At 27.3% G+C, this 15,687-nt stretch overlaps 1 protein-coding gene across 1 annotated transcript; it reads left to right on the top strand.

Moving 5' to 3' along the window:
• Positions 1–192: 192 nt before the first annotated feature.
• On the top strand, positions 193–2,736 carry LOC132930634 (uncharacterized). The gene is made up of 4 exons (XM_060996608.1): positions 193–638; positions 754–972; positions 2,025–2,168; positions 2,399–2,736. The coding sequence occupies exons 1-4, from the start codon at positions 569–571 to the stop codon at positions 2,467–2,469; spliced, it is 504 nt and encodes a 167-aa protein (XP_060852591.1). The 5' UTR covers positions 193–568; the 3' UTR covers positions 2,470–2,736.
• Positions 2,737–15,687: the final 12,951 nt, after the last annotated feature.

Below are 15,687 nucleotides of genomic sequence, written 5' to 3'. Positions count from 1 at the left end.
TGGGTATACTCGTATATTTTTATCTATTATCTACTATCTAGAATTTAGATGTTTTGATGATAAATGATAAAATAACATCATACATTTTTAGAAATATTTTAATATTGTATTTATTAACAATGAGGCACACTGTAGTCTGTACTGTGATTTTTGATAAGTTTATCATTATTTATCATTCGTATTTTGTCCGTTATAAATGTTAAAAATGTTAAAATAATACGATACTGAAATACTAACTAAATTGGATTTTCTCTTATTTATATTCTATTTTAGTATATTTAGCAGCAGCTACTATTCTGTTGATAAAAACTAATTAAAGTTAAAACCCACAAATTTATTTTTATCTGTGTTTCATAGCATTGGACATAGCTTGTACTCTTTTTGGACATTCCGTGATTCCGTACTTCGTTTTTGTCGATCATTCAAACACAGTGACAGAGGACAGACATACGAATATTTAATTTAAATTACGTTCTACATGTAACACGTTGCCACACAATAAACTCTTCCTAATTTTTCGTACAACTGTGCAGTTATAAAAGTTATATAGTTAATAAGAACTAACGACATGTCTTCTAATACTTTCCGTGTTCGTAAATTAGCTTCCATAAACAACGAGAATCCTGTAAAAAATATAAGTAAGTGTGTATACAAATCAGTATTAATAATTAAATACGAGATAGATATACTAAATAGATTAACTATTTAGTTTTAGTCAATTGTTTGTATATTTTTATTTTATACATTTTATAGAAAATGGTTTAGTTACAAATCGCAAAAAAAGTGCTTTGAAAGTGTTGACAAATACAGTGCAGTCGGTCAAAAAGTCTGATGGTAAAAGTCTTAAACAATTAAAGGTGTTGCCCATGAAAAATTTTGAAACCGAGATTAAGTGTAAATCACCATTACAAGACTTCACTTATAATCAAAATGAAGAATTTAATCATTTTGACTGTACAACACAACAAAATGGTAATTATTAATTTAATATTTAGGTATTTATTTATGATTAATTTAATTAGGTAGTTTTTATTAGGTATTATGTATTATGTTTTTTCAGATATTAATACCTATTTGATACCTAGTAGTTTAAAATTTAGAAGAAGTAGCCAAAATAAATTAATTTTTTTTAGTATTTCATTAAAAATAAATAAATTTTGTATGAGTAGATTACAAGTTATACTTATTTAAAGTATATATGAGTAAAGTCAAGTATGTACAGGGATACCCAGCAAAATATTGGTCTACTATGCTAATTTAAACTTTAAATACTTAAAACTAATTAATTAATTGTCCTACGTTTAATTTTATTATATTAAAATACTCCAGATAATATTTTGTTTTGCAAATTTAAATTTAAAATGTGTGCTGTTATTCATAAGAGTAAAAGACTTCAAACAAATATAATGATTAAATAAGTAAAATTATATATGGTGTGATAACAAATAACGATTTCAGGTTTAGCTAGATATCCCCTCCCTCCTTAGTAGAAGAATTTAGTAAATTATGTATATAAGATTTAACTTAAACATTAGTGGATAAGGTTTCGATATAGGTAGTAATAATAATAAAATATGAAAAAAATGCCCAATAGATAGGTATTCTTTTACAGTAATTGGTTATATTAAAACCATTTAATGATAGTAATTCTGTAGATTGAATTGGCTATTTAATGTGTCAAAAAATGAATATAATAATAAAATTTCTTCTCAACTCACACAAAAATAAACCCCAGTTGCTAGCTTTACAGGTTATTCAAGTGTTGTGAAATGGGGCCATATTAATTTATAACAATAACTTTAATAATTTATTTTGAACATTGTAATGACATTTATAAATTTAGAACATTAATAAACCACATTCTGATTTTAAGTTACTTGTAACTTTTGGAGCATTTCTTATATAATAACGGTCATTTAAAAAAATAAAAATATTGTTAAACTTGTTCTTAAGGTTTGCTTAGAACTTAACACATTAATATGCATCATAAGATTTTTTATTACCTATTCTCTTTTATTTTGCAGATATGTTGCCTCCAAGTATGACATGTAATATTGGTATGCTGAGTGAATTTTTCGGTGGAAATAATAATGACACAAGTGATTGGTTTCTTGAGGACTACAATACAATAATGATCGATAAAATCAAAAATAAATTTGATACTTTTGGTAGTAATTATGAATTTTATATTTAGTTTAAATTATAATATTAGTATTGTGTTTATTGTTTTTGCTTTGAGGAATAATTAATAGTAAAATAGTTTTATAAGCTTGATGTTCCTAAAATGAGTTATATTTTAATTGATGAAAGTATAGTGAAATCTTACATTTTGTGAATGTCAATGAATAGTGATTAATATTTAGTGATTAGTACATGTAAATATATTTAAATTTTTTAGGAGAACCAGAAATTGAATGCATGTTTCCTTCATCGCCAGTCATGGACTTTCCAGAATTCATATTTGCTTAATTTATTTAACAGTGTGTTTTAATTTTGTGTATATTTATTTAAATTTAATGGTTTTATTTACATCTATCAATATGATAAATATTATTAATACAGTTATTATATCCGTTAAATGAATATAATATAATGATATAAATGACTAAGGATTATTTTCCTGTATTAAAATTTTTATAGACTGCTTCTATTAATTAGAGTTATTATATTTACTCGTTTTAACATATTTAAATCATGAATCTGAAGATGAAATAAAAACAATTTTTGTTAAACTAACCTTGTAATTATTATTGAACCGTTTGTACTATATCAGGGGTGGCCAAATTACATCTCGCGTCAGACTTGCGTCTCGCATCTTATCTTATCGCAACATTTTTACAAACAAAAATTTTTATTAATATGAATTTATGTATTTGAAAAAGTATATTTTATTAAATTACAATTTATAGAAAAAAATATAGTGCTCTTGATATAATATTTAAATATGTATTTAATTTTTAATTATTAATTATTTTCTTATTAGTTGCGTGTTTATTTTTTTTTGTAAGCTTTTTGAAACTAGGATTATATTGTGTTGTTAAAGTAGTCCTTAACAATTCCGTTAAATGATTATTTATTATCATTTTAGCGGTTGTGGATGTTACCTGCTCTAAAATAATCACTGCTAAAATAATTGAAAATAGTTAATGATTATTACAGTATGTTTATTAAATTCTGTACAATTGAATATTATAGTTATGTTCTGTGGTTATACATTGAATCATTTTTATTAAGTGCATAAATTAAATTATAATTTTAACTGGGGATTTCAATATTGACAGTTTTTTTTTATAACATACTTAACTTGGCGATTGTATTGAAAAAGCATAAGTAATAAATATGAATATATATTGAATTTCTTATAATGTTCACCTGATTAGTAGAAGTGTATCTTTTTAAGTACCTTATCTGGAATGCAGTTTGATTTTTATTCAATTATTTACATTGATAAAAAGAAAAATGAGAAATTCTGTACTCCAAATTTCTACCTGTACTATACAATTATTTATTTATTTAATTTACAACTTTTAAGGATTCCTTAACAAATGAGTAAACCCAACATTGCAACCGGTTTTAGTTTATTTTATTTTATTATTTTGCGATTTACAAATAGATTAAATTAAAATACTTGTTACCTATATACTATAATAAAGTTGAATCAAGCATATTTAATACTTTAAAGTGTTTAATTATTAATGTTTATAAGTTTGGATGCTATTCCACTGTGTATTTATGTATAGTTGATACTGAATTGATAAAATAAGACAACAAACAACTTGATTCTATTATTTCTGTTAATAGATAAGTACCTATATTTTATTTGTGCAATGTATATTTTCACGAAGAAAATGTTTTCAAGAAACTTTAAAATATTAAATATCAATTAAAACTTCTCCAATTAAAATACATGGGCAAGTTTATTATTAAAATTTTAAATTTTATCAAACTAACGCATATACTTACATCTCATAAATATTAATGACAGTTTAATGTTACTAACCTCAAATTATTATTAAAATACTCATTTTAAGCTAATTTAATTAAATAATAAATTGTAATTTTTAAGTATTTTAGTACCTCGTATAGATTGAAATACTTATCGTAGAAATGTAACATGTAACGTGTTTGTTTAGAATCTTGGTACCTAAATATTAAATATAATTGACAATATTGTACTAACTTAATTAATGACGATTACAATTTACAAAAAATAGTTTTAAAATTATGTCGAACAGTACCTAGTTGAATTCAACATGATAATATATTACGATAGTTCTATGTTCTGCCTTTTTTTTACAATTAGATAATAACATTTCAGTTTCACTAATTTACTACCTACCAACATATTTTAATCGTCCAGTACAGTGATTTGTGCGTTACCTCTCCCCTATAAGATTATTTTATTGCATATTAATTCTACTGCAAATTTTTTTTAAGCTTAGGTAAGTACAAAATTAAAATCAGCGTTAGTTATTATAGATATAATATACAGTGTCCCGAGAAGATTTACTCATTGCGATATATTCTCCTGAAATAATGGAGATAATATCATAATTTTGGTTTTTTAATAAGATTCACAGGGATAAGAACTACAAATACTCATGTTTTAATTTTTTTTATGTTTTAGAAAAAAGTTTAAAAAATTTTTTTTTTTTTTTAATTATTTTCAAAAAAATTGAATAGCTATATTTTGTAGATTTAATTTTTCTCAAAATATTGAGGTTTCAACATTTTAATTTCATTAATCTCCTGATTTTCAATATTTTTTCTAGTTTCGAGAAAAAGCGTTTGCCGTCCGTACGAGCACGTGGGCCACATGTGACATGTTTGGTACTATCGTGCTATCCTATCGTGTACCGTATTAAATAATTCGCAGTTTTTTTCGAAACTAGCATTACTCTATAGTATAGTGATATTGCCGTATTGGTATAGAACCTATACCAGCGTTTCTCAACCTGGGGACGGGGGTCACTGTGGTCAAATATAATAAAACCTTTCGTTCAAAATTTGGATTTCCCAACGATATGATACAAATTTATACTTAGTATAGATAGGGAGGGGGTCGCGAGACTAAAAAGTTAAAGAAACGCTGGTCTTACCAATGTTTCCCAACCTATGGGTCGCGGTTCGTGGTGTTTGTAAACTAATTAGCCAATTATGAACTACCTATATTGATAAATGATAATATTATACAAAAAAAAACCTAGGCAATTTTTTTTTAGTAGGGGTCGCATACCCAACAAACAGTATATTTTTGGGTTGGCATTACAAAGGGGGGGGCGGTGGTCGTTTGGGCGAAGGTAATTATTTTATCAAAAAAAAAAAATACCTAGTCCGTTAAAGCGACTATCATTTGTACCGTTTGGGCGAGTGAAATTATTTTTACCTATACGAGGTAAAAACCTGGTGACAGACTCGATACGGGTGATAGATATTGCTAATAATTATTAATCACTATTATTGAAAACAAGATTACGATTCAGACATGATTTTGTTTAATTAATTGTTGTCTGTTGAGTACCTATATATTATAAGCATGTTCATCATACTATATAAGATATAATATAACCAATTATATTATATTATGTAATTTTATTTATTATTTTTTGACTGTAGATTACTATATATCTAAAAAATAATATTACTAATATCAGATATCTATAAAACCAATATTTTTTTTTAAATAGGACTCATTATTAATTATGCATGTTTTATAGGATTTTGTTTAATTAATTGACAATTGTTGAGTATATATTAAAAGCATTTTCATACTTATTCGCCCAAACGGTATTTTTAGATGAATAAGCCATAAACCCTCGCCCAAACAGACCATATTTTGGGTCGATTCACCCCAACAGTCTACGCTACAAAAAGGTTGGGAAACACTGCTTTATGTCTCTACAGCTTGCAGGTATATTCAATTATCATTTATAATATTATTTTAATTCTAAGCATTGTTTGATGTAATCTTATTATTTGATTAACTCTAATAACATTCCAATGTAATAAAATTAATTTTGTAATTCGGTATTCGTCGAGCACGAGGTCTCAGCAACTAACAAAACGTCTGACAGCTTTACACGACCGCTCGTTGTTTGATAACAAATATTATTCTTACCTATAATGATAGGTATTGATATTTATAGTATTAAATTAAATAGGAATTGCCTAATAGATAATAACTAATTAATAGGACTTATACTAAGGGTTGTTATTTGGGTTATTGTTAATATTAACATTTCTTTAAAATTTAATGTACCTATATTTAAATTTAAATGTAAATTACATTTTTATTTTAGTTTTAATTTTTGGATATAAAAATATTTCATATGAATCGCGACGAATATTAAAGAAAAATTGGCATCGGATTATTCCAGTGCCGTAGCCAGAATTTTGTTGTTTTTTTTTGGAGGGGGGAGGAATCCCTTGCTTGATTGATTTTCTCTAGTTTTTGAAGTGCTAAAATACCTATGTTCGTTTACTTTGTTAATTAACTATTTACTACACAACTACTTTTTTATTATGACTGTACAATATTATTGTTCAACATCATATTCTATAAGTACTTACTTTACTTACTACGTACTAGTACTTTTACTTCCAGCACATTGACATGAGTACATGACCCGTAAATACATGCAACATAAAATTCCTAGTTTTTACTTCTTAGAATTACGCTCCAGACCCCTAAAAATAAAAATAATTATATAAAATAGGTACCTAGGTGAGATAAAGTCAACTGACAACTACGGTCAACGCATATTATACATATTTCGTCTAATATGTATAATTAAGATCAGTTGTTTTTAATTATGTTTATTTTTAGTTTTTTGAGCTTTTTAGTTCCAAAATCATGTACTTCAGTAAAAATGTTGGAGTGTAAGATATTATCAGAATTTTTACAGGTAAAAAGGTCCATGTAGGACTGTAGGAGATTACAATATCTTTTATTTACAGGTAAAATGGTTATTGGTGTAGTAGTTTATATTTGGACGTCGTTGTCGTCAGTATACGTATCGCCGTACGCCGCTTATTATAAAACTCATGCCGGAAAACGTTGTTCAGCTATTCTAAATGTCAAATACTCAAACTTATAATTATTATATTAAATTTAATTCTTTATTAATAAAATAAAACAAAATTAATTAATAAAAGGTTCTTAGTGTTCGAGTTATTGTAAAAAAAAAAAAAACCAAATACAAATAATATTCCCGCCAAATGCCGCTTAAATTATTATGTTTATAACTACGGTACCATACATTAAACATAACAATGTATTAACAACTAACGTTATTGTAAACCATAGATTAATTATTATCATTACCTAATTAATATTTAAGTATACTATTAGTATTAAGTATTAATGTTTTGTTGTAAACATGAAAATTTCATTTTTAATTCGAATATTATAATTACTCTTAAAGTATCAAGTATCAAGAATAAAAGACCAAAACTTTTATAAATCTGTAACATATGTGTTAGGTAGCATATTACATTATTACATGCTATTACAAGTTTTAAGGTCTAATTACAAGGATAATGATATTTACATGTTATACTAAGACACTAAGTTATTAAGCATTTTTATGAATATTTTAAATTTAGATTTCATCTTCGTCTGCAGCGCTGACATCTAATAGGAGAAGGTCTTTAGGTAGTCGTGATTTTAAACGTTGGTTTTTTTGTTTTAGTTCTCTGCAAGTGTATTGAATCGTGCTACGTCAGAGGCAGTGGCGTATCCAGAGGGGAGGGATCACAGGGACCATGCCCCCCTAATTGGCCGTATTTGCTATTTTTTTCTTTTTGTTATCTAGTATATTTGGTAAAATTTTAGACAGCGCCGACCCTCTCAAAAATCTGGATACGCCACTGATCAGAGTTTTTGAGATTGGTGTCGGTATTTTTGAACTGGGTTTTTATTCAGTCTTTGATATTCAATGTATTCTTGCATCGTTGTTAATTTGTCTATTCCTGATACCTCATGAACCCTAGGGCTTTTTGGCGTATTCTCAATAATTTGTTTTGGAGAATTTGAATTTCGTTTAATTTGGTTGAATTTCCCACATCAAGCAGGAGTTTATTAACATTATATAATTTATAACAAGCTATAGCTGACCGTACATAAATGGTCAATGGGATAGCTAAATAAAGGAGATTATTATGAAGTAACTAAATAAATTTAAATAATTAAAAACATTTCTTATGTTAAGTCACAGTTTGCACACGAAGTTGTGATAAACAATTAATTATGCGTTCATAGTATTCGCATGACGTATTGCCTAATATTGTATTGACGTGCCTAATGTACCTACCACAAATAAAAATTAACAGTTTAAAGTTACATATTATTTTAAATTAAAACATTATATTTTAGGTATTGTGGCTAAGCCCATTATTTATATACTACATGCATGTAGTAACTAGTAAGTATTGTAATTAGATGATAGTATAGTGTGTTCAACACCCCGTATTTAAAAATAAATACTGAAGATAATGATGAATTGATGAAATTTAAATCGATAATTTATTTTAACAACATTTTTAAGCAATACTTTGCTAATACCATTTGGCATTTATGAATACAAATTGTGAATAATTTATCATAGATATATTTTTAATTATAAAAATGTATTAATTATGTAAATTATATGGAATTTTATAGTGACGATCTATAAAATTGTTTCCTATTGAACCACTCACCTAACCATGTTAAAAAATCTGTGTTATATCTATGTTGTATTTATATTTTTCCAGGTGGAGGTACACCTAAATTGAAACACATCGAGTGCCAAATATTATATTCATATATCTATGCTCATTTTTATCGCGGTAAAAATTTGATAATATACCTATTAATACAACATTAAAAAAATATTTCAGTATAAGTAACAATAATGACTTCAGAAATTGTAAAATATTATTATAAATTTAAATCAGAAAAAAACTAACACCATTAATCAATATTGAAATAAAAATTGAAAAGGTTCGTTTCAATTTCAAGCTCTGCACATTTTATAATATTATAATATTATACTTGATAATCTTAAAAATGTATTATAAATTAAAAATTAGCAATAAGTAGAAAATATTATGTGTAGGTATATAATATTACCAAATAAAAATAAAAATATTATATTCTTGCTGTCCCTCAGCTTTCTATAATAAAGTACAAAAGATGCTTATAATTTAGTTATAAACTATTATGTTAATCTCAATAATACTAATTAAATTATTGACCAATTATTTTATGTGTAGTATTCCAAACACCAACTTTTCAAATTAATTAGGAATAACCAACAGAAACAGCAATAAAACAGAAATATTTACTAAACAACTCGTTTTTCAACAAAATCGATTTGTTATTTTGTTGTAATTCAAAAATGAATAACCGACGTTCAGAACATTTTGACCATATTTTAAGTACTAACATTTAACATTTTCCAAATATTATATAATTTTTTCAATATTTTGATTATGTACTTTTATTAGACTATTTAAGTATGTTTTATGCTTATTTGAGTATCGGTTTATGTTGATATAGTCATTTTTTTTATAATAAAAATGTAAAATGTATCATTATATAATCCTCTCGGTGGAGAATTACCAGGTACCTAATTGAAAGAGTCTAGCTAGCAATTAGGTTTTTTTAATGTTGGTCTCAACATTTTGGCCAATGAAAAGCAGTCGAAGACTGAAGTGTCTAGTTATCAGCTACTACCACTATGGCCCACCTGTATAAACTGGACGTGAATAGGAAATCCGTCTACGCCAGCGGTCGCTGCACGTAAGTAAAAAGTCATTCCATGGAGTAAGCAATGTATCACGACCACTGATTCCAAAATAATACAATAAAATAATATAATTACGCAAAAATAAATGGCATGTATTTATTACCAATATTATTTTATTCATATAACAAAAAAAAAAAAAACAATAAAAATAAAAATAAATAAATATTTATATTAAAATTTAAAATGCATGTTGCACACTACACAACCACTAAAGACTCTTGAGTAAAGGGTGCAAACGTTAAAACGCGTAGAAGAAAATAAAACTAACGATAAGAGGAGACCACATTATGGTCAGGAAAACTTGGAGCGAGAGGTTTACGTCGTTTACGAGTAGGTACCTACCGGTCGTCGACGATAACAGACATAACTGTAGCACAGAATAATTATTATAATAATAATTATTATTATTCTGTGACTGTAGGGGGTCTGGAAAGTTACCGTCAACGGCGATAACGGAGAAAAGTGGATTAACCAAGGTAAATTTATACCGACGGGCCAAATAAATAACCTATCCTTTAACCTTTTGGTCAAGAAATGCTGTAGCGTCTGAACATCTCTATATACACGCCTCTTTAAGTGTATCAGGACAGTATATTATCAACAATTTTTGAGCATTATAATTTATATAACTATTATAGAGTGATGTAACTGTTGTTAACATCGAAACGTACAATATAGTACAATGCATGAAACAATTTTATAATATTATTAACCAATTACGAATTAATCTATAAGTCTTAATAATAGTAGATTGTAGTTTTGATTAAAAAAAAAAATGATCATATTATATGTAATAATTATAATTATAATAAACATACATTGAATTTGTAAAGGCTATACTGAACTACCGAAGACAAAAATAAAAAATGTAAATGCATTTTTCTTAATAAATGGATTATCGCGGAGTGTTCACAATAATTACGTAGGTAGACATCGGCAGGTGACAATTTATTAAGTGCAGTGAGACGAGGGTGGCGGTAACCAACGGCGGCAGTCTCACCACTAACTCACCACGATTACACGAATCATCCGCCGGCGCATCAAAATCTGTGTGTCATGTTCGGTCCGAAAATCAAAACTGCACCTCAATTTCATCTAGGTATTTATACCCTCCTCCGTCCAGCTCGTGGGACACCACTCCCAAATTACGAGCTCGTAACTTAGTTTACGGCCGCTACGTTTATATATAATATCCTTTTCATTTGACCCGTCGACCACGTTTTGCCAACAAACACACATACAAACACACCTTTCACATTCAGCCTTCCGCAACCGACCTTCCCCTCCATAACCTGACCTAAACTAACCGTAGACAGAATACTGACGCAATTCCACTGCCATCCTAAAAGTATGATTCGTTAAACATAAATCCCTTTTATGTCACTTTCAACTGACCCGGATGAGTTTGCCACCATTTGGCGGTGATACTTGTATATACAGCTAATATTTTTCACCATCCACTACACCACGACAACACCGAATAATATTTGTCATCGAGTGAACGACGGTATTAATGCTACCCTACCTAATGCACCGTTATGCATACCGATTAGTTCCATTTACAGTAAACAATTCATGAAACATAATAAATAATATGTTATTATTTCAGAATATATAGGCAATATTATGTTATTATATTACCTATACATTCTGTAGTATGAGTAAAACGATATAGGTAAATTTAAGTACTGTTTAAATTTTAAAGGCTGCATCCGAATTGGTTCCCGACATTCCAGGCGACACACGTCCGAATTGGATCCCGATAAAGACTTACGAAAAAGCAAAATACAAATAGAACGAACTACTAATTTCTGTCAATCATTTCACAGCAAATTCAACTACAGTTGCTTTTATTCCGCACATCCTAACATATTTCAATTTATGGATGTATTAAAAGAAGTTCAAATTGAAAATTATATAAAATTGCGAAGTTCGAACAAACTACAAAACCTGAAGTCTAAAAATAAGGAAATATTCATAAAACAGAAATGGACAATTATAAAAATAACGAAATCAGTAGATTTGAATTTTTAAAAAATGTTTGATATAAATTATTTATAAAGCCACAATTTTTATTAACTCGGGAACCAATTTGGATATACCCTTTGAAACAACCCGGGAACCAATTCGGACGTTTCGGAATCAATTCAGACACTCCGGTTTTAAATAAAGTATTTCAAATTTGCAAACACTATTTTATACTTTATAGTAAAGTATTTAACTTTTGTTTATTTGAGTTGAATACTTACAACTAATAATTTGTATAGGCACGTATTTTTACGTACTCGCATATTGTTAAGTATTTTTAATAATATTCAAAAACAATATTGAAACAATTAAGAAACGGTTTTACTTAGATACATGACAATAGATGTGTCCACACGTCAACAATCAACAGTTCACTCTCAAAATCTCAAAACAATACGAATATTTACGATTACGTATAATATGAATTACAATGGTCAAGAACACAAGCTTCTTCAGCAAACTATTTATTTAACAAATAATGTGATTAACAAAAAACCTAATAGAAAATTGAAAATATATCATTCAAAATAATAATAATCAGTTAGCACAGGTTACCACTCTGAATATCCATACACATCAAATGTATTAATAGGTATACCTACTAAAATTAAAAAGGACGTACCTAACTACAATAAATTGTTATTATCTTAAAAGCTCAATAATATATTATATTATATAATAATCGTTATAATGTTGATATGTTTAGAGGTACAAGTTCAGTAGCGGATTCAAGGAAGTATCCAAAGAGCCTGCCCCCCTCGTCAGTTATATTATATTTGTAAGGCTTAACATCAAATCCAAACATTTTGTTTACAAAATACATATTATTAATGAACAATTTTGGAGCTCTCCAAAACAATTATAGACCCACCACCGGGTACGATGGTGCGATAACATTTAAGGAATCCGAATTATATTCAGTGGTAAAAACAAAAATAAAATACCGTTAAAATGTATTTTCAAAATAACAATATTTAAAAATTATTCAATAATCAATAATGAAAAAATATTTCAAATACCTACTCAAATACTTTACAATACTCGTAGTACACTATACAATGTAATGCCATATTTATGTCTTTGTACAACGAAATTAATAAAAATACACATTTCTGTTGCAACTTACAGATTGATTTATTTATCAATGGAGAATGGAGCAACATGATGTATTGACGTAACATATAATACACGTCATTCACTTTGATGCAGACTTCAGCGCTACAGGTTATCGAGTAAGTCTGAAAACGTTTTAACTATATACATTTTGTAAACATAATATAAAACGTGTCATATTTTCATATAAACAATACATTTACCATCGGGTTAAATAAAGGTGCTACCCGGGGTGTGAACTCATTAGAACAATTTTGTGTTTAGGAGGTTATACCCCTCCCCGAGATGTTTATAATAAATAAAATCGTATTTTATTATTTATAATATTTTATAATATAATATTAATTCTTAAAATATAATAAATATAACATGCATTTTTTAAAATTTATAATAATTTTTTCGACAATATTAAACCTAACTAACTGCTGTAAACTAAACATATTGTGTGGTTATCTATTAAAATGTTAAAAAAATATACAAAATTGTGATGTATACTTTGGTTAGTTGACCGTTGCATGTTGTACGAATTATAGCGTAGTATGCACTTATATATACATAGGACGGTAATCATTTATGTTTAGTGTGTATGCTGCATAAAAATTAATATATTTCAATTGAATATACGTCAGAAATAATTAATATTTGGGTTAAAAACCGTCAGCTTATCCAGTGGTCGAGAAAGATTTAAAACTAACCCTTTTATTTTTTTCTTGTTATAAATGTATTTATTCAATTGTCCATTGTTAACGTGGGTTCCAACGCGCTGAACAAATAGCGGCTTACGCATAGACTTTTAAGCGCTCGTGCGTTTTACAACGCCTAACTACACAATCGATTATGCAGTATTATAATATATTGTATAAATAAAAAAATAAAATAGGTACCTTTTTTTTTTAAATATAAACTTTGTTTAAAAATAGGTAAATACTACCGTGTATTATGTATATATATTATAGACTGTAGTGAAACACTCGGAAATTAAAATAGTGAAATATTTACCTAATTTTTCCAATTTTCCAATATATATAATATGTTAAATTTACCACACATTATTATTGCTCAATAATAACTATTATTATCTACAACATAAATCATACTAGTTAAAATTTAGTTGCTTTAAACGTTTAAAAACAATACAGTATTTGTATGTAGGTATATTCCCACGTATTTTATGCATTTTATACCTACAGGTATAAACTATAAAGTATAGGTATAGGTACTGGTATGTTGCTAGTTTGCTACGGTTGCAATATGCACACGTTATTATTTATTGACTAAAAATTAGCAGACCAATAAAAATTATGTACATAGAAACCACGAATACTATAGGTTAAGCTACAGTATACAAGAGATATATGATGAGTCCAAAATTGTTTGTCCAGCAGCGGCCACTCAATATATACTATATAAGACTGCAGCTATAGTAAATTTATTTATATTTTAATTTATGCGTTTCGTTTTATTTGTATATGTCATATTATATATTACATTATATACCAAAGTAATAGACCTACACGATGAATCTTAGATTTTATGCTGAGTATACTTATAGACTATACTAATATATTTCATTCTATAATGCATTGGTATTGAATGTGTATTTTAGTGTTTGTATATCTACGCTATTACGCACACGTAGTTATAAAAAGTATGTACCTCATACGATAATTATTAACAATTTAATGGAGAAATTAGGCAGGACAATTTTAGTTGACTGATTTATAGAACTTAGTGCCATTGATTATACATTATAATATTTATAATCAATACTAGTACCTATCGGCAAAATTCGGTATGAATTTAAAAACCATTTTATACAATACCAGTTACCTACATATATTTTTTAATCGTTGTCTTCATGTTCATGCAATTTTGGTTACTATTATAAAATGTATAAATTGGGTGAAAACAGCTAATTAAAATTGCTTCATTAATACCTGGCGATAGGTCAAAACACGATTTAAAACTTTGACAGTGGATTTGATCAATGGAATAATTATACTACTTAGGCGATGACAACTTTTTTTTTTAATGCTTCTTATCTTGTTTTAAATGAGAAACCAAACTAAGACGAGTTTTTGACTGTACTTCGATGGATGACGAGAACTTATTTAAGTAATAAGTCTAAAATAATTGGTCAGTGCGTTATTTACATGTACATGAGCCATATAACAAAACTATTTAACGGTTTACTAATATTATCAATACTATAGCCACCAAATTACAGGTCTACAAAATATAGTGCTAGGCAAATGACGACCATATGTTAAAAGTTCAAATAACAAAAACAATTGTATACCCATATGTTTTTTGGGTATACGGCTATATTATAATAGGGACTACACCTTACACATACTAGGTAGGTATCAGTAGTGCCATACAACATTATCTACTTTCAATAATATGGGTATTTTTTGCATTTTTATAAATGATTTGCATAAAAGATAGTACCTATATTTAAAAATGTATAATGGGTGGAATAGTTTTATTTTTAAGTCGATTGTTTGTTTTTTTTTAAAAAAAACAACCACATTTTCATTTGTCTCTAATATGTAGAACCTTAACAAAAAAAGAGTTACAAGATACAAGATAGAATTGTATCTAAAATGCATACCTTAGATACTGCTTATCTTCGAGTATGTGTAGGTGTACTTAATTTTAATCACTTATATGATGATGTGCTCTTGAACAGACAATTATAATACATTGTATATAATATACAAAGAAAAAGAGATCATTTATTATTATAATTATA

The sequence above is a fragment of the Rhopalosiphum padi genome, chromosome 4 (assembly GCF_020882245.1).
Source record: "Rhopalosiphum padi isolate XX-2018 chromosome 4, ASM2088224v1, whole genome shotgun sequence".
Classification (NCBI taxonomy): domain Eukaryota; kingdom Metazoa; phylum Arthropoda; class Insecta; order Hemiptera; family Aphididae; genus Rhopalosiphum; species Rhopalosiphum padi.
Note: the sequence above shows the minus strand (reverse complement) of the source record. Positions and strands in the feature narration are given on the sequence as shown.